Source organism: Theropithecus gelada, chromosome 13 (genome assembly GCF_003255815.1).
Source record: "Theropithecus gelada isolate Dixy chromosome 13, Tgel_1.0, whole genome shotgun sequence".
NCBI lineage: Eukaryota > Metazoa > Chordata > Mammalia > Primates > Cercopithecidae > Theropithecus > Theropithecus gelada.
Window position 1 is genome coordinate 64,253,877 of NC_037681.1, and position 22,571 is coordinate 64,276,447.

General features: G+C 37.3%; 1 protein-coding gene across 2 annotated transcripts in view; it reads left to right on the plus strand.

The window, feature by feature from the left end:
- The window catches only part of DYNC2LI1 (dynein cytoplasmic 2 light intermediate chain 1), a 61,354-nt gene that overhangs the window by 22,009 nt on the left and 16,774 nt on the right, over positions 1–22,571 (plus strand). Inside the window, exons 6-13 of one of the 2 annotated variants that reach the window (XM_025354643.1) lie at positions 4,438–4,624; positions 5,867–5,935; positions 6,707–6,784; positions 10,836–10,912; positions 11,886–11,956; positions 14,894–14,991; positions 15,399–15,491; positions 21,116–21,259. In XM_025354643.1, the coding sequence (XP_025210428.1) occupies positions 4,438–4,624; positions 5,867–5,935; positions 6,707–6,784; positions 10,836–10,912; positions 11,886–11,956; positions 14,894–14,991; positions 15,399–15,491; positions 21,116–21,244 (802 nt within the window). In that variant the 3' untranslated portion in view covers positions 21,245–21,259. Of the gene's footprint in view, positions 1–4,437; positions 4,625–5,866; positions 5,936–6,706; positions 6,785–10,835; positions 10,913–11,885; positions 11,957–14,893; positions 14,992–15,398; positions 15,492–20,440; positions 20,746–21,115; positions 21,260–22,571 lie in introns of those variants that run through there. The other variant, XM_025354645.1, reaches the window with a different exon arrangement.

A 22,571-nucleotide genomic window follows, 5' to 3' on the forward strand; every position in this document is an offset into this window, starting at 1 on the left:
ATCTCAGTATGAGTTAATTCGGCTCTGAGTTTTTTTCTTCAGCTGAGTATTATAAGCTACCTTTGAATTTAATGCTAATTTACATCCTTGAAGCTTCATTTAAAGGAAGACTATATGTCGGAGAAGAGAGAAAGTCTCTCCGTTTGCTGACCTTAGAGAAATAGAACTTAGGGGAAACCTCAAAATGCTTGAGTGATGTTTTCCTGACAGTGACTCCCACATGTTGGCCAAATGTGTGGAAAATTGTGACATTTCTTACAATGTTCCTGGGAACTGGTCTTAGCTAAGAAAAACATATTTTTTTAATCTGAAGCATTTTGTTCTTAGAGTTTAACATAAAACATTGCTGCTGCCTGGATCAAATACAAAGGGCTTGACAATTAGTTGTTACATGTTGGTCATTAAGCTCCTTGGAGGATGGAATTATTTCTTGTTAATGGGACTGTTGTTTTTCTAGAACTGGCTGGATACAGTTGGCTTTATTTTGTCTTTTTTTCCCTTTTAATGAAATATGATTTACTTTCTTTCACTTATTACAAAAGTAATATATGCTCATATAGAAAACTTGTAAAAATACTGAAAGATACAAAGAAAGTAAAAGGAACCAGAATCACATTAAAAAATAACCACTTTAACATGTTGAGGTATTTCTTTCAGCCTTTTCAATGTCTGTAAATAGACTTTGTACAGGTGTGGGATATTTTATATACATATTTAGATCTTGCTTTTCCACTTTTAAACACTTTTCCCTATGATATTATTTTTCAGAAACATGGAATTTTACAGTTAGATAGTTTTTCATTTGTCTCTCTTTAATGGAGACAAATAAGTGAAGCTGCCTGGGAATAGTGCCTAGTGGTGTGGTTGAGAAGAGATGGTGAGGGGCCAGGTGCGGTGACTCAGGCCTGTAATCTCAGCACTTTGAGAGGCCAAAGCTAGAGGATCACTTGAGGTCTGGAGTTCAAGACCAGCCTGGGCAACATAGTGAGACCCCATCTCTACAAAAAAGTTAAAAAATAAAATTAGCTAGGCATCATAGCATGCCTCTGTAGTCCCAGCTACACAGGCGGCTGAGGCAGGAGGATTGCATGAGTCAGGGTTTGAGGCTGCAGTAAGCTATGATCATACCACTGTACTCCAGCCTGAGTGACAGAGTGAGACATTGTCTCTTTAAAAAAGAGAGAGAGAGAGAGAGGGAGATAGTAAGGGGAGGAGGAGCTTCCAGTTAGAGTGGCCAGAGGCTGAAAGGGTGAAAATACAGTAGCTGGCTCTTACCTGGGTCGGAAGTTGGCTCCTATTCAGCTGATTTGTTATATTACCTCTCTCCCCTTCTCAAAGCCCAAAAGGTTTTGGCCTGCTGGGATTGTGGAAATTCTAGGTTCTGCAGGAAGCCAGATCATCCCGAGGGTTAATACCTCATTTGTGAGGTCTTGGTCTTCCTTTCCCTGGAGCCCCAGGACAGCTGGGACCTGCTTTAGGAAAGAGGAAGGGTCAGGGTTATGATCAACAGAGGGAAAGGGAGCCGTAGGCTTGGGTCTAAAGTAGGTTGCTGAGTGGTTAAATAATTCATGGAAAACATTTCATTCTTCATGTGGTTGCTAATCTCAAAGTGTTTTTGACTGGAATTCGTTTGACACATAATTTCCTTGTGTTGGATGAAGTCCCACAACTTGAGAAAACAATATTGCCAAATACTGTTAGATACTGTTTATCTCTGAAATAATCGCTTATAGAATTATAAATGCATTGAACATTTCCACAGACTTCAGACAATTGGTAATAGAACATTTCCTGTAGTCTGAATCTCTGTTTTAAGAGTTTATTAAAAAAAAATTTGGGGCTATCATTTGCTATGAAATAGGTAAAAAGTAACAAAAGTATTTCCAAATATACTGTAAACAAAAATTTTAATCTTAGAAAAATTTGAGTAATTTAGTTTTCTTTCACTTAAAATAATTTTTCACTTGAAAAAAATAATAAATTTTACGTTATATCCATTTCATCACAATGAAAAAATGTTAAATCATAGTTGAAACATAATCATACCAAAACCCTAAAAATAAAATTAGTACAATTAAAAATGTATATGTTATTTTTACAGTTAAGCAAAACTGTTTATGAGCTTATTAAAATGACATAAATATAATTGCCTAGACCATGTAATAACGCAATAATTTTTAGAAAATTTGATAATTAATGTATAAAAGACCACTTTCTGAATTTAGACCAACAGAATTGTTACTGTTTTGCTTGAATTATACAAAATAGCCTGTTTACTTGAACTAAACAAAATAATTAAATAACATTATAATTTTGTGCTATGTCTTCTAGTAGAATGTTTGCTGTGTTGATCAAGGATATATTGGTTATATTGGAGATAATCCTAAACCATCAAGGATTATGGTTCTACATACTTACTGTAACCATTTTTTAAAATACTCCTAGATTTATATATGTTTAGTTTTTATTGTGGTAAAATATACATAGCATAAAATTTTAGTCATTTTTAACTGTGCAGTTCAGTAACATTAAGTATATTCTCATCACCATCCATTTCCAGAACTTTTTAATCTTCTCGAACTGAAACTCTTTACCTATTAAACAATAACTCCTTATTTTTCCCTCCCCAGCTCCTGGCAACCCTCGTCCCTACTGCCTGTCTCTATGAATTTGACCACTCCAGTACCTCATATAAATGAAATCATTCATTATTTGTCCTTTTGTTATTTATTTGTATCGTATAGCATAATGTCTTCAGGGTTCATCCATGTTGTAGTATGTGTTAGGATTTCCCTCACTTCTAAGGCTAAATAATGTTCCATTGTGTAAACAAATAACCACAGGTTAGTTATCCATTAATCCATGCAGGAACATTTGGGTTGTTTCCATCTTTTGACTATTGTGAGTAATGCTGGTATGAACACTGTGTACACTATCTGTTTAAATCTCTTCCTTCAGTTCTTTTGGGTATAGACTCAGAAGTGGAATTGCTGGATCATCTGGTAATTCTATGGTGAATTTTTTGAGGAATCACTGTACTATTTTCCACAGCGGCTGCACCATTTTACATTCCCATAAGCAATGTACAGGGGTTCTAATTTCTCTGTATCCTCACTAATACTTGTTATTTTCTCATTTAAAAAAATGTTTTAGGCCAGGAGCGGTGGTTCACACCTGTAATCCCAACACTTTGGGAGGCTCCGGTGAGTGGATCACCTGAGGTCAGGAGTTCGAGACCAGCCTGGGCAATATGGTGAAACCCCGTCCCTACTAAAAATATGAAAATTAACCGGACGTGGTAGTGCACACCTGTAACCCCAGCTACTCGAGAGGCAGAGGCAGGAGAATCGCTTGAACCCAGGAGGCAGAGGTTGCAGTGAGCTGAAATTATACCAATGTACTCCAGCCTGGACGATAGAGACTCCTCCACCAAAAGAAAAAAAAAAAAGGTTTTGATAGTAGCTAGCCTAATGGATAGGAAGTTGGACATCTTTTCATGTGTTAATTGGCCATCTGTATACCTTCTCTGGAGAAATGTCTGTTTGAGTCTTTTGTCTTCTTCTTTTTTTTTTTTTTTTTTTAATGTAGTTGAGATGGGGGTCTCGCTATGTTGCCCAGGCTGGTCTTGAACTCCTGGCCTCAAGCGATCCTCCTGCCTTAGCTTTCCAAAGCTCTAGAATTACAGACATGAGCCACCATCCCTGGCCTCTTTGCCCATTTTTGAACGGGAATGTTTGTTTTCATTGCTGAGTTTAGGTTTATGTTTGATGTGCATGAACAGAATACAAGTGCATATGGTGATGGTGGTGGTGTATCTGGTGGTCAGGAGTGTGCTTTCAGAGACAGAATGTTATTGCAGAAAAACATGTAACTTTGGATCTAAATACCAGTTCTACAATTTACTAATTATGTAAATCTGCACCTTAGACTTCTTCTAATCTATGAAATGGACATTATAACATCTTCTGGAGAGGGTTATTGTGGAGATTAACTAGGTAGTTCCCTAGCAAGGTCCACCCATAAATCTATTTTCTTCTCCTTTACCTGATTATTGTGTTATTGTTTTTACTTCTTTTATTATTTTTGCTTCCCTTTTTTGGAGCACACAGTAAAACTGGATGTAAACATGGCATTGTCGGCTCAAATGCTTGCAGCTTCTCTCTTTGAACTAAACTACTTTTAGTTCGAACAGAAACTTAGTTCCACTATTGTAGCACTTAAATATCACTAGAGGAAAGTATTGGAATAAATAAGGCTATGACTTTGGTTTTTTGTTTTTTGTTTTGTTTTGTGTTTTGGGGTCTTAGAATAATGCTATGGGGTTTTTTCCCCCCTTTAAGGTATATTTTCGTTATTCTTTGATAAATTTCAGTATATTAGGGTTTCAAAATGGTAATTATTTTGAGTCTTTTTTGAAAAATGTTTTTATTTCTTTAGGACGTTTTCTCTTGTTCTCGTTCTGGATCTTTCAAAACCTAATGATCTTTGGCCCACCATGGAAAATCTCTTGCAAGCCACAAAAAGCCATGTAGACAAAGTGATAATGAAACTGGGAAAGACAAATCCTAAAGCAGTTTCTGAAATGAGACAGAAGATCTGGAATAATATGCAGAAGGATCATCCTGTGAGTTGCTGTTTGGGATTATTACTGGACTCCTTAGTCCCGTATATAGTTAATGATAACATCACAAACAACTTCTTTAGATTTTTATGCATGGCTTGAAATTCATTTGATGTAGATGAACCTGCTTACTGGAAAATTACAGCAATTTATTAAAACCTCAGTAAGAGCAAAACAAGAAAGAAGATTCCTTATATCTTCTTGTTAGACATCTTCTGTGATTGTTATGGCGTATTACACCAATCAGAGAAATAGAGTTTTAAAGTAGTGGTTTGATATTGATTTTATAATCTCTGTAAAAATGAAGATAAAAAGCCAGATTGTACAAAAGTCACCTGAGAAAGACTAGATGAAGCTACAACTTTAAGCAAGAGGTAGAGTTTTAATAGCCTTCACCATCACTCTGTATTTTACATTCATTTGTTTCTGTCACTTATTCAGGATCTTTTTATCATCTGACAGCTAATTATATTATAAAGTTGCTATGATAGTAACACAGGTTCCTCAAATACAATCATAAATATCAGCATCTGGAAAACTAAGAGCAGCATTTTATATTATCCAGAGTTTATAAGAAAGTGTAGCCAGGTGCGGTGGCTCATGCTTACAATCCCAGCACTTTGGGAGGCTGAGGCGGGCAGATCACGACGTCAAGAGATCAAGGCCATCCTGGCCAACATGGTGAAACCCCATCTCTACTAAAAATACTAAAATTAGCCGGGTGTGGTGGTGTGTGCCTATAGTCCCAGCTACTCAGGAGGCTGAGGCATGAGAATCGCTTGAACCTGGGAAGCGGAAGTTGCAGTGAGCCAAGATCGCACCACTGCACTCCAGCCTGACGACAGAGTGAGACTCCTCCTCAAAAAAAAAAAAAAGGAAGAAAGTGTTTTACATAGGAAATAATGAAACAAAACAAATCTATGATGAATAAATGCTATTCCAACAAACAGTTAACATAAAATAGAAAAAAAAACCAGGAAGGTAATATATAAGGAAATAAAAGGGTAGAAAAAGGAAAATAATAAATATCATAGTAATTTAGGGAATTGCCATTTCTAGTTTTACACTTATGAAATATAGCTTAGGAAGTGAAAGTTAAATATTGGAACAAATTCTATGTCAAGCAAATTAAGTAAACATCTATGAAGAGACTGAAAATGGAATGGTTTTGGAAGTAAATAGAAATTGCTAAGCACCTAGCATTAAAGAATTATAATAAATCAATGAAATATGTTTATTAAACAGGATCATGAATTAATTGACCCATTTCCAGTACCTCTGGTCATAATTGGAAGTAAATATGATATTTTTCAGGTAAGCTCTTCCACTTCTAGCTGAGTTTGTTGTACATACATGGCTGTGCTTTTTATGAGGGAGGTACAAAAATGATGTCAACATAAGAAAAATAATTATTGAAGGAATAGATTAGTAAATCATACATCTTAAAGATTTTGGAAAAGAAGACATAGTTGGGACAGAAAAACATAGGTAAAGAAAATAAATGCAGTGATTAGAATGGGGATAAGGCAGATTTAAAAAACGAATCCTGCCGTGCACAGTGGTTTATGCCAGTAGTCCCAGCACTTTGGGAGGCTGAAGGGGGAGGATCACTTGAGCCCAGGAATTTGAGGTTACAGTGAGCTGTAGTCACACCACTGTACGTCCAGCCTGGGTTACACAGTGAGGCACTGTCTCTTAAAAAAAAAAAAAAAAAGTCTTCAACCCAGTCACTGGGGAATAGGACTTACTTCTCAACTTTTAAATTGAAGAAAGTAGAAAATTAGTTCCTTCTTATCTTTGCTTGTCAGAGAATCATTAGGGTATTCCACACTATGAAATGTGCGCTTATATCTAAATTCTGTTGAGCTAAGTATTTAAACAAAGAAAGATCTGATAGCTGAAGCTTTAAGAAGGCTGCAGCTATTGTTCAACTCTCTATGAAACAAATATCAAGGTAATGGAATACTATTCCTGAAGGTGAGTTTAAAAAAATAAGAAATAATCTATTTCTACATTTAATAATTTGAATCTTCCTGCTATAGATATTTGGTTATCTTGACTTTTTTTAATAACATATTTCTACAGGATTTTGAGTCTGAGAAGAGAAAAGTAATATGCAAGACACTTCGATTTGTTGCACATTATTATGGAGCATCATTAATGGTTTGTACATTTCTTGTCCTTTGGGCTTGGACAGTACCAAATTTGAGGAAATTAGCAACTTGATGCACAACTACGAGGAATAAATGCTTTTGCTAATGCACATGGTCCCATTGCTCTCCCACTGCTGAAGACCTCTCCTTACAGAGCGTTTGATAGTGCATCCGTTGAACGTGTGCTACTAGTTGGTCTCCCCCTTCTTTGGAACAAAAGTTCTAAATTGTTTATATCCATAAATCCCAACCAAGTTTAAAGAGACAAGTTGATTATCTATTTATTCGTTTTTGGTATCCCCTTAAGAATTAGAATCTGTATTCCCTTAAAAGAAAAACAAAAAATAACTCTAACAGTGTGTGTACGGGGGATGAGGGCTCTTTTAAAAAGTACTGTTTGTTGTAAAAGTTACAAACATGAAATCTGAAGTCATGTGCCCTGGGTTCGAATCTCAGGGTGACCATTTATTAGACGTGTGATCTTAGGCAAGTCACTTAATTTCACTTAAGCCTCATTGTCCTCCAGGGTAAAATGGAGAAAAATAGTATCTTCTTCATAGGGTTGTTGTGAGGATTCAAAGAGGGAGTACGTGTGAAATGCTTAGCACAGGGCCTAGAACAGAATATTACTCAATAAATGTTGGTTTTTATAATCACTGTTATTATCTCCCATAGCAGGACTAAACTTCACTAAATGTCCTTTAATGCTATAAAATATAACAACTTTTTTTTTTTTTTTTTTTTTTTGAGATAGTCTCACTCCGTCACCCAGGCTGGAGTGCAATAGTGTGGTCTTGGCTCTCTGCCTCCCGGGTTCAAGCGATTCTCCTGCCTCAGCCTCCTGAGTAGCTGGGACTACGGGCGTGTGCCACCATGCCCGGCTAATTTTTTGTATATTTAGTAGAGACGGGGTTTCACTGTGTTGGCCAGGCTGGTCTCGAACTTGTGACCTCGTGATCTGCCCTCCTCAGCCTCCCGAAGTGCTGAGATTACAAGCGTGAGCCACCGTGCCTGGCCAAAACATTTTTATTTAAACAATTTCCAGCTGGGTGCAGTGGCTCACGCCTGTAATCCCAACACTTTGGGAGGCTGAGGCGAGAGGATCATTTGAGCTCAGGAGTTTGAGACCAGCCTGGGCAACATGGCAAGAACCTGTGTCTACAAAAAATTTTAAAAATTAGCTGGCCATGGTGGCACACACCGGTTGTCTCAGCTACTTGGGAGGCTGAGGTGGGAGGATCATGTGAGCTCGGGAGGTCAAAGCTGCAGTGAACCATTATCACACCACTGCACTCCAGACTGGGCTTGTCTCAAAAAAAAAAAATTTCCTTTACATTTGAATAATTATTTAATGGTCTCTTTTTTCCTCCAAATTAAAGCACTCAGAGGAACCTAGAGACAACATGGTCTAGCCCCTTGCCTTCATGGCTAGACTATTTTGACTGAAAGTAATATTTACAAAGTATGTATTCTCAGCTTTTATACCTTTCAAAACATTATACATACATTTCATTACGTATTTTCTTAAAAATGATCACCTTTTATGTTTGAATTGTATTTGCTTATGTATTAGGTTGACACGGTACTTTGGGAAATGTTCTTCTTTACTATTTTGAGAGGATATGGGGAATTTAAAGTGAATGACTCATCCAGGGTACAGAGGTAAAGATCTTGCAGTTACTTCTTTTTGCCACTAGAGAGGGTCACACATTTACTTCTGGCTATCAAGTTAGCTGAGGGAAATCCCTATATTTCTTTAGGAACAGATTACATTTGATGGAGGGCCCAGTCTGGTCTCACGGGTACAAATTTAGATGAAGTCAGGTCATTGCAGGCCACAGCAAGCCTGGGATTCACTGTGGCCCAGGAGATGGAACAAGATCAGGGACCAGGGAATGACTTTGAGAAGGGCTTCATCTCAGCTTTCAGTAAGCCCAAAGGAACAGGGTTTGGGTTAGTGGAGTACTTCTGGACCACCAAAGGAACCATAAGGCCTTTCGGGAAGAATGTAGCCAAAGTGATCAAAGCCCCATCTTTCAGTTTCACGTCTCCTCTTACCCTCTGCCCCATTTAAGGAAGAAAGTTGGGTACTGCTTTGCAAAATTCCATGATATTTAGCAGGGTTTTTTTCCCAACACTATAGTTGATCCTATACAGTGCAGTTGAGAATATTGATTCAACATTATGAACAACCTAATTAAGTTAATAAAAACAAAACACAGGCCAGGCGTGGTAGCTCTTGCCTCTAATCTCAACACTTGGAGGGTGAGGTGGAAAGACCACTTGAGGCCAGGAGTTCAAGACCAGCCTGGGCAACAAAATGAGACCTTGTCTTGACCAAAAAAAAAAAAAAAAAATTTAATTAGCCAGTCATTAGCATCATAGTGCATGCCTGTGGTCCTAGCTACTCAGGAGGCTGAGGCAGGAGGATTGCCTGAGCCTGGCAGTTCAAGGCTGCAGTGAGTTGTCATCACACTGCTGCACTCTAGCCCGGGCAACAGAGCAAGACCCCATCTCTTAAAAAACCAATATGCTCCTCACCCCCCAAAGAGAACAGGAGAAGACTGGTAAGTAGAACCAGATTCAGAGGAGAGCCATCAGGATGGCAGGGACTTAAAATTATTATATATGAGGACCAGTAGAATATCACCTAAAATGCGATAACTCTCTTATATAGTTGAAGGAATGTTCCATAGAAAAGTGACTAACTTCATTCTTTGCTATTCTAAAGTCCATAAAAAGGAATCAATAGAGTTTACTCAAAATATGAAAGCACTTTCTAATACTACCATTTTCTGAAAACAGAATGAATTATTTGGGGAGATGAGTTCCCAGGTATTGAGTTTGTTTAAGCAGAAGGCTTACAGGTCTTTGTGAAGGGTGTTTCAGAAGTGGTTGATGCAGCAGATGGAGGAGTTGGGTTAGAAAACTTCTAATGTTCTCCCAGCCCTATGTTCTGTGAAATATGTTTGTGATTAGGTTTTTCCTTTCTCATAAAGAAAATAAAATTAAACAGAGCAGTTATATTTCTAAAATTCAGTTAAAGTTTTCTATATGTATTTTTAAACATGGCCTCAGTAGAAGCATTACAATTATTTCAATGCTTTCTTTTAAATAAATGTATCAGATCTTATATATACACATGAGTATTCTCATTTGAATACTTTCTCTGAGAGCATTAAGAACTTTCTGTTCTTAATCCAGAATGAGGCTTATCTTGTGGAATTGCCATTGGAACCATAACGCTGATGTCTTTGCTTCATAATTAGATTTCATTTCAGTTCAAAATTGTTCTTCTCACTTCCATACCTCTTAGTCATTTTGACTTGGCTGTGAATGACTTTTGGTATCTACAGAAATCCAATCTAGTTTTTAAAGATTTGTAGAGTAACCATATGTCCTGGTATTCATCTGATGTCACAGCTTAATGATTAATAGTACCCAACCCTTTTCATTCTCTGAAATGTTCTGGTTATGGTTTCCCTAGTTATATGCCAGCATTGAAAATATTCAGTAGCTTAGGCACCAAAAGCAATTTTAAAAGAAGTTTAAAAATTACTTTAGTGAGTATCAGCATCATTAGACCAGTCTGCAGTCCCACAGTGACTGTTTGGAAGGCAGCAATACACCCTTGGATGTGAAAGCTACTTTTGAGGTATACCTCTCGTTTTCTAACCAACCCAACTGCATTTTGGAAAATTTTCTTTTAGACCATAATGAGTATGTTTACACACATACAGCCCATAAACATACATTCATATATACATTTTAAAGAAATTATTTGACAGTGATTATGATCCATTTGTGTGAGTAGCTGAAATGATTAGTACATAAACACAAATCCTTTCCACATCACGTACTCATTAAGTTTGAAGAACAAGTTAAAGTTACCAAGATTTCTTTATTCAGGTTTTGTTTTGTCTACTCAAACAAAAGTATTTGTTGGGCAACTAAAGAGTGATTCTCTTTGCAATCTGTATTTGTTCAAAGCCATATTTATTTTACCTGTTTCTGTGATTGGAAAATAGAGCATATAATTTGTTCTCCTGATTTGTTTAAAGTTTACCAGTAAATCAGAAGCTCTATTACTAAAAATACGTGGAGTTATCAACCAGTTGGCATTTGGCATTGACAAAAGGTACTGCTAAGATACTTTTTATATCATTTATTGAGTGATTGATTTAGCCAATGTTGTCTCATCTGATTATTGTTCTACTCAGTCTGTTGTGTCTTGACCAGGAAAGTGACCTCGATGGCTAGTCTTAAAGGGATAATTTCTTTTTTTTTTTTTGAGACAGAGTCTCGCTGTGTCACCCAGGCTGGAGTGCAGTGGCGTGATCTCGGCTCACTGCAAGCTCCGCCTCCCGGGTTTACGCCATTCTCCTGCCTCAGCCTCCGAGTAGCTGGGACTACAGGCGCACGCCACCATGCCTGGCTAGTTTTTTGTATTTTTAGTAGAGACGGGGTTTCACCATTTTAGCCATGATGGTCTCGATCTCCTGACCTCGTGATCCACCCGCCTCAGCCTCCCAAAGTGCTGGGATTACAGGCTTGAGCCACCGCGCCCGGCCAGGGATAATTTCTTTTTAAAATTATTTTTATTATTATTTATTTTGTCATGATTCAACATAAAGGGGATAATTTCATATTATTTCCTGCTTCTTATATTCTTTAAATATTTCTCAAAATTTGCAACCAAAATGTTACATAACATTTAGTTTGAGGCTGGAATAAAATAATGATAATATTATACTTGCTCCCTGATTTATTTTACTTCCTTTCCCACACTTTGGTAGCTTCCCTCTATTATTACTTTCTTTTATTGATTTGAAATGGAATTGAAAATTTTGGTCTGTATCTTCTTAGCCTTGCTACTGCTCTTAGTTTCAATTTAAGGTAATAGGGTCTGTCACTTTTTTCCTATAAAATGTTTATTTATGCTATATTTTAATTTTTGAAATCACTTAAATTGATAGTCATTCACTTGGGGCAATGCTCTCAGTAGTGGCTAAATGTAAAACTAGTCCATAATATTGCTGTCATGTTTATGGGAGAGCGTGGCAGCAAATTTAATGGCTAAACTAATTTAGAATCTTTTTTTCTCTACGTAGCAAATCAATATGTGTGGATCAGAATAAACCACTGTTTATCACAGCAGGATTGGATTCTTTCAGTCAAATAGGTTAGTGAACTTATTAAGGTTGTTCAATCTTTTTTTAATTGCTTATTGATTTTATCCTACGCCATGTTCACTTTGTCTCCAACATACTCCTATTTCTGGTTTCATTATCATTGCTGTTATTTCCTGTGTGTTTGTTTATATGCCCAGTATTAATGTAACATGCATCACATTGACATGTTTGTGATGGAAGGGGTGTCACCACATAAGAGACTGATTTCTCATTTCTGATCTCTATTCCACTGAAAAACAAATTGCATGTATTTTCTTTCCCCCACTGATTTCCAGGTACTTTTAAATTTTAGCTCCTTGGATTTAAGGAAGCTAGGAGCATAGAGTAGTGAGGAAATTCAAAGCTACATATTACGGGCAATTAGCAAGTATATGAGAGATTGAAAAGTAAGTCAAAAAGAACACGTTTGTAACAATTAGGTATGATTTGATTTTTTGTTATGAAATAGCATGCCTCATCTAATGGAATGTATTTCGTAAACTCATAGACTCTACAGGCTTCTGAATCAAAAGGAAGTTTAAGAGTTTATATCTCAAGCCCCTTACCTTCCCACAGAAACTGTTTTCATTGTGAAGCTCTTTGAACCTCACACTTCTTTATCCTCTGCAGGTGGCATAGTTTGCTTTTAACACTCTAATGGGCAGTAGGGGTTTTGTTTTGTTTTGTTTTGTTTGTATTCCCCATCCTCTATTAGTCTTACAAGCTAAAGGTGACTTGACTTCAAATATAGAATCTTTGTAATGAGATTATAGATTAATTGGAATGGAAGGAATGGAGGTGATTTTGCTTAATGAATGGTCATGGAGTCTGATGTTTATGATTATCATTAATGCCAACTTAATTCCAGTAGCAGTGAGAATCACTATTGTACTGATAGATAATGCTGATGGAATTCTTTTGCCTCTATGAATAGTTGGAGGCCAGAAGAGAGTTCATAATTACTGAATTTTGAAATCATGGAGCTTAGATCTCATCAGAATTAAAAACTTTTGCTCTGTGAAAGCCCATGTGAAGAAGATGAATAGACATGCCACAGTCTGGGAGAAAAGAATTTCAAACCACATACATGACAGAGGACTAGTGTTTAGAATATATGAACTCAACGGAAAAATAAACAATCCATTTAGAAAGTGGGCAAAAGACATAAGCAGACATTTCATTTCAGAGAGGACATAAAAATAGCAAAGCAGCACATAAAAAAGTGTTTAATATCGTTAGTCGTTAGGGAAATGCAAATTGAAATCACAATGAAATATCAGTATACACTTAACAGAATACCTTAAATAAAAAACAGTGACACCACCAAATACTGGCAAAGATGCAGAGAAACCAGATATCTCATACATTGCTGGTGGGAGTGTAAAATGGTACAGCCACTCTAGAAAACAGTTTAACAGTTTCTTATGAAACTAAACCTGCAACTACCATATGACCTAAATATTGTGCTGTTGGGCGTTTATCCAGGATAAATGAAAACTTAAATTTCACACAAAAAATCTCTAGGCATATGTTCACAGCAGCTTTATGTGTAGTAGTCAAAACCTAGAAACAGCCCAGAAGTTGTTCAGCAGGTGAATGACTAAACAAACCGTGGTACATCTGTACCAGAGAAAACTGCTCAGCCACACAAAGGAACAAATGACTGATACACATAGCCTGGGTGAATCTCCAGGGAATCATGCTGAGTGAAAAGCAGCCAATTATAAAAGATTACATACAGTGTGATTCTATTTATAAAAAATTTTGAAATGAAAAACATTTTAGAAATGGAGGCAGATTAGTGGTGGTCAGAGGGTAGGGATAGGACTATGGATGGGGAGACGAGGGGAGGGCTCAGGAAGGAGGAGGTTATGTCTATAAAAGGGCAACACAGGATCCTTGTGCTAGTGGAATTAAGTTGGCATCTTGACTGTGGTAGCAAATACATGAACCTATGCAGGTGATAAAATTGTATAGAACTTAATATACACACAGACACACAAAGGAATACAAGTAAAACTTGGCAAAGCTGAATAACATCAGTGGAGCGTATCAATGCTTTTCCCACCAAAGTGGGAAGGATGTCCTGGAAGATCACCAGCAAAACAGTTTTGGTGAACAATAGATGTTGGAAATAGAAAGAATGGGAAATATCCAGTTACAAATTGTAAATGGCAGCAAAGTTTTAAATTTTTCAAATTAAATTGTACAAGTAATACATAAAGATATCTCCTTGTAAAAAGGTAAAAGAGTATATACAAGGAGCAAATCTGTGTTCTTTCCAATTTCCTGTGCCTTTACACACGTGTATATAGTGTAGAAAAAACTATTTGCTTTAAACATAATTATATGTTCAGTCTATATCATTTTGGAATTTCCCTTTTTTATTAAATATACTTTATTATTCAATACCTTTTTATTCAATATACCAATATACCTTAGTAGTTTTTCCATGTTAATGCTACATATGGATCTATTTCTTATTTTAACTGTTGGATAGTGTTACAGAGCATGGGTGTGCATAGTAATTAATGCACTATTCACCACTGATGAATATTTTGGTTGTAGGTCAATTTATTCAGTGATAACAAATGATGCTGCAGTGTGAAATCCTTAATACAGTACCAGTTTGCAGGTGTTTCTAGGGCAAACACTACCAAGAACTGGAATTACTGGTTAATAGGATGTAGATATAGGTATAGATACAGGGTGTGGAGAATGAGAGTTACAGTTTACCAATTACTCTTTGGCTCCTCTTCTTTCAGTATTAGAATCTGTCCCAGTGACCTTGCTGTGCTGGGTAGGGTAAATTTTAATGGTGACTATATTAAGGAGAGGGAAAATGAGTGATCTGAGATGTATACCTTTGTTAGTGTCATTTCTTTTATTGGCAGAATTTGTAATATTTTAATCAATGCAGTCATTTGAAGTAAAACTTGCTATTTTAGGATCTCCTCCTGTTCCTGAAAATGACATTGGAAAGCTTCATGCCCACTCACCAATGGAGTTGTGGAAAAAAGTGTATGAAAAGCTCTTTCCACCAAAGGTACATATTTCTAATTTTTTAAAAGCAAGATTTTTAGCACCATCTAACAGTTATAGGAAATGTGCCAAAGGGCCTATTATGATAACTTTCTTTTTATCTCTTCTGCTCAAAAATCAATTAAACATTGCTGAAAATGTAAATAGGCACTGTGGTGATTAAAAAAAAAGTCAGACATGGTTCCTGCTCCACTTTCAAAGATAGTTATCTGGTTGTTAGAGAAGGGAGAGACAACTGAAAGGGGACCTGGTGGAATTGGAAGCGGGCCTCAGTGGTGATGAAAAAAGCTTGAAAGATCATAGAGAGCCTTTGTGGTAGGCTGAGGAATGGGAGCTTGGTTTATTAGGCAGATGGTAGCCATTGAATTTTGGGTTATGGGCATGAAGTGATTTGGAGATTTGTAATTTCAGAGTATTAACACACTGAAAAATATCAAGGACCCTGCAAGAGATCCTCAGTATGCTGAAAGTGAAGTCGATGAGATGAGAATTCAGAAGGATCAGGTATTATCTTAAACATTTACTTAATTTCATCTGAAGGTTTTTCTTGTTGTTGTGGTTGTTGTTTTGAGATGGAGTCTCACTCTGTTGCCCAGCATGGAGTGCAGTGGCGCAATCTTGGCTCACTGCAAGCTCCACCTGCCGGGTTCATGCCATTCTCCTGCCTCAGTCTCCCGAGTAGCTGGGACTACAGGTGCCCACCAGCATGCCTGGCTAATTTTTTTTTTTTTTTGTATTTTTAGTAGAGACGGGGTTTCACCATGTTAGCCAGGATGGTCTCAATCTCTTGACCTCGTGATCCGCCCACCTTGGCCTCCCAAAGTGCTGGGGTTACAAGTGTGAGCCACCGCACCCGGCCTTATCTGAAGTTTTATCACAAAACCTGGAGTGCCTTGGGAATTCCTTACATTTTTCTCAATGTATTTACTTAGTGTTTCTTTTTTACTGTTAAAATTATTTAAGTAGTACATCTATTTAAATAACACACTAATAGTATACTGTAGAAAAAAATTAAAAATTTGATACGAATAAAGAAAAATTTTTAAATCACCTGTCATCCCACCACCCAGACGTGACTTGATGTTCACATAAACCTTTTTGATTTTCTAGTTTACATTATATTAAAGATGAGTAGTGATTCTTACCTTGCTGCTGGAGAGACATTTTCTTAATACTCTTTGGTTTGTGGAATTACATAAAAAGTTTTGTTTTTGATTAGGAAATTCAGACATATCTATACTTTCCTTGTACCAGAAAACGTATCTCGCCCAGTTAAGGACTGAAAGCACAGTCTGAAATCACACAGACATACCTGACAGAACCCAGGATCTCTCAGGAAAATGCTTAAAAGTGAACACTACCATCCCATGTATCCCCTAGATAGCCCCATTTGAACACACAAATCTGATGTAAGAATGTTAAGAGTTGGTAAACTCACCATGACCCAAATACTTAGAGTTTTCTTTTCTTTTTTTTTTTTTTTTGAGATGAGTCTCACACTGTCACCCAGGCTGAAGTGCAGTGGCGTGACCTCAGCTCACTGCAACCTCTGCCTCCCGGGTTCAAGCAGTTCTCTGCTTCAGCCTCCTGAGTGGCTGGGATTACAGGCACCCGCCACCATGCCCAGCTAATTTTTTTGGGTTTTTTTTAGTAGAGACGGGGTTTCACCATCTTGACCAGGCTGTCTTGAACTCCTGATCTCGTGATCCACCCACCTTGGCCTCCCAAAGTGCTGGGATTACAGGCGTGAACCACCACGCCCAGCCTAGATTTTTCTAAAAACAAACAAGCAAACTTAAGTTTTAGTTTGATTTGATAAAATGAGGTACAGAATCTGTCCTTATATGAGTAAACTTACGTATGGTAAGCACTAGATTGAAAGCCCTGGCAGCTTCTCAGGCAGCAGCCACATTTTTTCGAGGGTAACCTGAAAGCAGCTATCAGCTGGGAGCAGGAGCCAGGGCATTTTTCTCAGCATTCACCTGCAGGGGGCCCTTGGAGAAGTAAGCAAAACATTTTATGTAAACGGTCCAGAAGACTTTTGAAAAATATGCCATGAATATTTAGAGGTTTTGTAGCTGTAGCAAAGTGAGAGGCATGTTGTAGAAACAGTAAAATGACCTCAAGTAACCCTTATAAATTATGTTTCCAGCTTGGATGTAAGGATTAGTTGGAAGTCATCCCTAATTAATATTTATCTAGGGGTCAATGATTAACTGTTGTTGTTGATAAGAATATCTGTTTATATTGCATAATGATCACTTTGATTAAGTTCATATACATCAGTATTATTAAAGGATTAGGGTATTTGTGAGCATCATGAATTTTCACATTCAAATCTGCCTTCTCTAAATGACTTAAAACCGTAAGAATTCTGTGTGGAAAAGGAAGGCAGCCCCACAGTACCCATATCACCCTTCATTCATCTCTTGTGTCTCACTGCCAGCAGATCACCAATTCCTATCATCTCTTGGTTCAAGATGTTTTTTAACCTACCTGAAAAGTTATGCTATCCTAAGTTTGCCTCTGAACCACTTTTATTCGTGTGGTTTTAGATGAATTGCATTGATTCCAGATTGCACACATAGGACCTTAGCATAATTTTATGCTTTAGCTTTAAAGATACCCTAATGATTATCAGTGTTGTTGCTGTTATTTCATTGATAATCTGAATCTAAATTTTGACATTCTACTATACAGCATTTTTAATTTGAATATTATTTCATACTCTTTCACACGTAGTTGTGAGACCTTAAGTTGTTTCCAGTTGTGTGCTGTGAGGTCAATCCTCAAGGATCTGAGGATTGGTAGGAAGACCCCTTTCATCTTTCCTGCAGACTTAGGGTCTTTCGTGATTAGCCCTCTTTAATTAAAGTTCTGTCTTTGCCAGACTTCACATGGGCACCAGAAAATACTTTAGTAGTATTTTCTACTTTTTAAAAGCCCTCTAGCTTTAAAGCAGTCCCGATTTTAAGGGATTGTCAATGTGGAAAGAACTTGCTGAGCCCTTCTACCTCTTTTGTGTTTTTTTCTTTGTCTTTGATACTGCGTCTTGCTCTGGCATCCAGGCTGGAGTGCAATCGTGAGATCATGGCTCACTGCAGCCTTGAACTCCAGGGCTCAAGCGATCCTCCCGTCTCAGCCTCTCAAGTAGCTGGGACTACGGGCACACATCACCATGTCCGGGTAATTTTTTCCTTTTTTGTTGCCCAGGCTGGTCTTGAACTCCTCTCCTAAAGCAGTCCTCCTGAGTTGGCCTCCCAAAGTGCTGGGATCACAGGCGTGAGCCACTGTACCCAGCTTCTTTTCTATATTTTTGTTAAGGCAAAAAAAAAAAAAAAAAAGTTACAGTTAACATTTATTTTTAAGGTCTTCTTGGCCAACCACAGGTATCTTTTGAAAATTTTTCTTACTTGCTATCCCTTTAAAACATCAATGTATTATTTTGAGGCCATATCATTGTCATATTGAAGATCTAGTGGACTTGGTGGGTTCTGTCTCACATTGGTTATTCCTTTTCCTCCCTCTGGCGTGGCCTGTGTGATAGCCCTAGTTTTCTCACAGTCTGCTGTCTGCAAAAGGGGGATACTACTAGCAAAGAATCTCAAAACAACGTTTTCACCTTTGTCCTTGGTAAAAATAATTTCACTTCCAGTTAAAGACAAAGTTTGCAGTAAACAATTTGTTTATTCTTTATGAGTTAATCTTTAAAACCACAGTGGTAGATAACTGGTGAACTGAATTAACTTTATTAGGAAAAAATAAAACAAGCTGTAAAGAGTACATATGATTATTGCCATGAAAATTCTTCTGAAAATCCAGTGAGGAAGTTAAAAAAAAAACAAGGAAAAATTCTTCCAAAGTCTGTATACCATTTTGAAACATTTAACGTTCAAATTTTAGTAACTTAGAGTATAGGTATGAAAGGGACGATCTGCAATTTTTCTGAAAATTAGAATGGATTTTCTTTTCATAGCAACTGTGAACTTCAGTTATGTTAGGCAAAGGGCAGTGATTGCCTTATCTTGCAGAGTAACCACATTTTGTTTATTTGAAGTGGTGATAACCTTTGTACAGTTATTTAGACATTGAACAACATGTAGGAGGCCAAGAGGCATCCCCTTAGATGGCCCCTTTTACATGTCAGTTGCCTTGTGCAGGATAGCCACCTCCACTAAAATTTATTTGTGAATTGTAAAGGTAACATATACTCATTGTGAAAAAATTCAAAAGATATAGATAGATGTATATAAAATAGAAAATGGAAGTATCCTGCCCTCTCCCTAGCTGTGTGCTTTTTTCATGTGGCACATACTATTTTTTCATGTGGCCACTTTTGTTTTTGCTGGCTGCCTTGGAAGCCACCTGTGAATGAACACTAATTATTTCATCAGTCCTTACTGGGGGACATCAAAGTTGTTTCCAGTTGTGCTCAGATAGAGCAGTGAGCATCCTTGTGCATTGCTCTATTGTTATGTATGATAGATTTCTAAAAGTAAAATCACTGGGACAAAGGATACACACACACACAAACATACACACACACACACACATTTTTTTGTGGAATTACATAAAGAGTTTTGTTTTTGATTAGGACATTCAGACATACCTGTACTTTCCTTGTACCAGAAAATGTATCTCACCCAGTTAAGGGCTGAAAGCACACAGACATACCTGACAGAACCCAGGATCTCTCAGGAAAATGCTTAAAAGTGGACACTACCATCCCGCGTATCCCTAGATAGCCCCATTTGAACACACAAGTCTCACTCTGTCACCCAGGCTGGAGCGCAGTGGCACAATCACAGTTTACTGCAGCCTTGACCTCCCAGGTTCAAGCAATCCTCCCACCTCAGACTTCCAAGTAGCTGGGACCACCGCACACACCACCATGCCTGGATAATTAGTTTTCTCAGTTTTTGTAGAGACACGGTCTCCCTATGTTGCCCAGGCTGGTCTGAAATTCCTGGGCTCAAGCAATTCTCCTGCCCCAGCCTCCCAAAGTGCTGGGATTATAGGCATGAGCCACCGCACCCAGCCTGGGTATATGTTTTTAAAATATTTTTCTAATTTCAACCAAGTTTTTGATAAGAACTGAACAGCAAACAATTAAAAATAAGAGCACTTTTGAATACTTGAAGGATGACAAATGTCTAGTTCATTAGTTGAAAGACGATTCATATGTGTTATGTAGTTTATGTACATAATTTTGTCTGAAAGTTTAATAAATTCATCTCTGAGTGCCGCTTAGCAGCACAGAAACTCTGAAGACTGTATTTCTAGAAAATAAGTCCTAAGCATAATCATTTACAAAACAATTGTCAAGAAATCTTTACAATGATAATGCTACTAAGGATACATTGTTATATCTAAAAAATGAGAAAGCAGTTTTAACGTGCCTCCTTGAATTCTTAAGTTGATTTTTCTTAAAGTAATACATATTTTTGTTTTAGGAACTGGAACAGTACAAAAGAAGTTCTTCCAAGTCTTGGAAACAAATCGAGCTTGATTCTTGAACCTAATTCAATTGTTGTATATTTATTTCTTCTTTTCTAAATACAAATAAGATTATATTATGAATTAACTATTGTGGCAATATGTGAAGAAAGTTAAACTGTATAATTTGTGAAAGAACAAGCTGGATTTCTTGGACTAGTGCTCTCCCTGTATATTTTGAAGCTTTTTAAAAGGAAAAAATATTGTAGAACCATGTGTAATTTTTTTTTAAATAAAAGAATCTTCTACTCCTTACCTCTAACATGTTTAAGTGGTATATACTCAATTCAGCATGTATAAGTTTCTGCTTATATGTTTTTAGGAATATAAAAGTAAGAGTATTTGGTTACAGTTTTAAATGCAAGGTTAAGTGCCCATGTTAGACACATTCTTTCTAAGAGGCGTTCTCAGCTGTAGCTGGGAGGAAACCGGAATTGGGTTCACAGATGTCAAAACTTTACTCTGAACAGTGAGGCGCAAGAAGCACCTGAAATAGGAGATGCACATTCCTGGGTCCCCACACCTAGAGAGTCACCATCCGTGGTCTGGAATGGGGTGTTTTTAATCAGCACCCATTTCACCCCTCTGTGAGACTGACACATTTATTTTAAATACCACTTTTTGAAGAACAGGCACATTTAACGAGATACCCTATCAAGAAGCAGGACAAAACATCACGTGTTGGGGATAACCAGGATTATTTCCAAGGTGGGATAGCCTTTAAGAAGCCGTTCCCACCTGTAGATCTGTGTACCTGCTAGCCAAGTTCATTCTGAGTAAGTATAATTGCTGTGATTAAAAATGATTTATTCTGTGTTCTTCCATATCCACACGTCAAATATGTTGACTCCCAGCTTCAGATAAACACATTTACTACCCCAAGGGAGTGGTGTCTGAGCAGATAGCAAGCCATCTGCTTATTGCAACGAACCAGGACTTCATAAATTATTTGCAGTATGTACGGTTCTCACACCCTTGAGAACAGAGTTTACAGCATGTTTCCAAGGAACCTCAGTCTTAAGCACAGGTTTCTTGCTGAGTGCTATGGAAAAAGAGATCCCTTTAAATTTACAGTGAACATTATGATCTCAGAAACATCACTGACTTGGTGGGAAGAAACAGCCTGTTCCACAAGAGTAATAGGAATTGCTGTTATATACTTTGATTTTCTTACACATCACTGTCCATTTTTGACTTGAGACACAAACTGTCACATGTTGAAAGCCATTGTGTTTTTCTAAGGTGCTATCACTAACATTTAATAGCTTGAAGTCACGTGTGATGTCAGTTTTCCAAATGTTTCTGAGCTAGAATGAAATTCATCTGCATATGAATAGTAGAAAATGTTTCCACTTATGTTGTACACCCATATCTTTAGTAAGTTGAAATCAGTGATTTCAAAAGAGGTTCCTGTGGGACTCTCTTTGAACTACTGTAATAGATTATCATCTCCAGAATTGTCTATAACTGATGTGACATATATAATCTGTAAGACATTGTGTAACTATTACACCATAATCATCCATGTCAAAGACCTTTTATAAAAATTGACAATACTAGTCTGATAATTTACCAATGCCTCCACATCCTTAAATACTGTTCTGAGAAATAGAATTTTACTGTGGTTTCCTTAATGAAATGATCTTTCCTACTTCAGTGTGAGACATTTCAAATGCTATAATTTATCTTTCTTCACAAGTTAGGTCACAGTCAGTGAACAAGTTCATGCGCTCTCTACCATATTCTCACCCAAAGTTACCATAGTAACACTGAGACGGTTTCATTTCGGGTTCTTACATGGAATTACTTGAAGATCAATCAGAAACAGAATCAGATCAGTCATTTTAATACAGAACCCATTTTTTTTTTTTTTTTTTTTTGAGACAGAGTCTTACTCTGTTGCCAGGCTGGAGAGCAGTGGCACAATCTCAGCTCACTGCAACCTCCACCTCCCAGGTTCAAGCGATTCTCCTGCCTCAGCCTCCCAAGTAGCTCCTGCCACCACGCCCAGCCAATTTTTGTATTTTTAGTAGAGACAGGGTTTCGTCATGCTGGCAAGGATGGTCTCGATCTCTTGACCTCAAGATC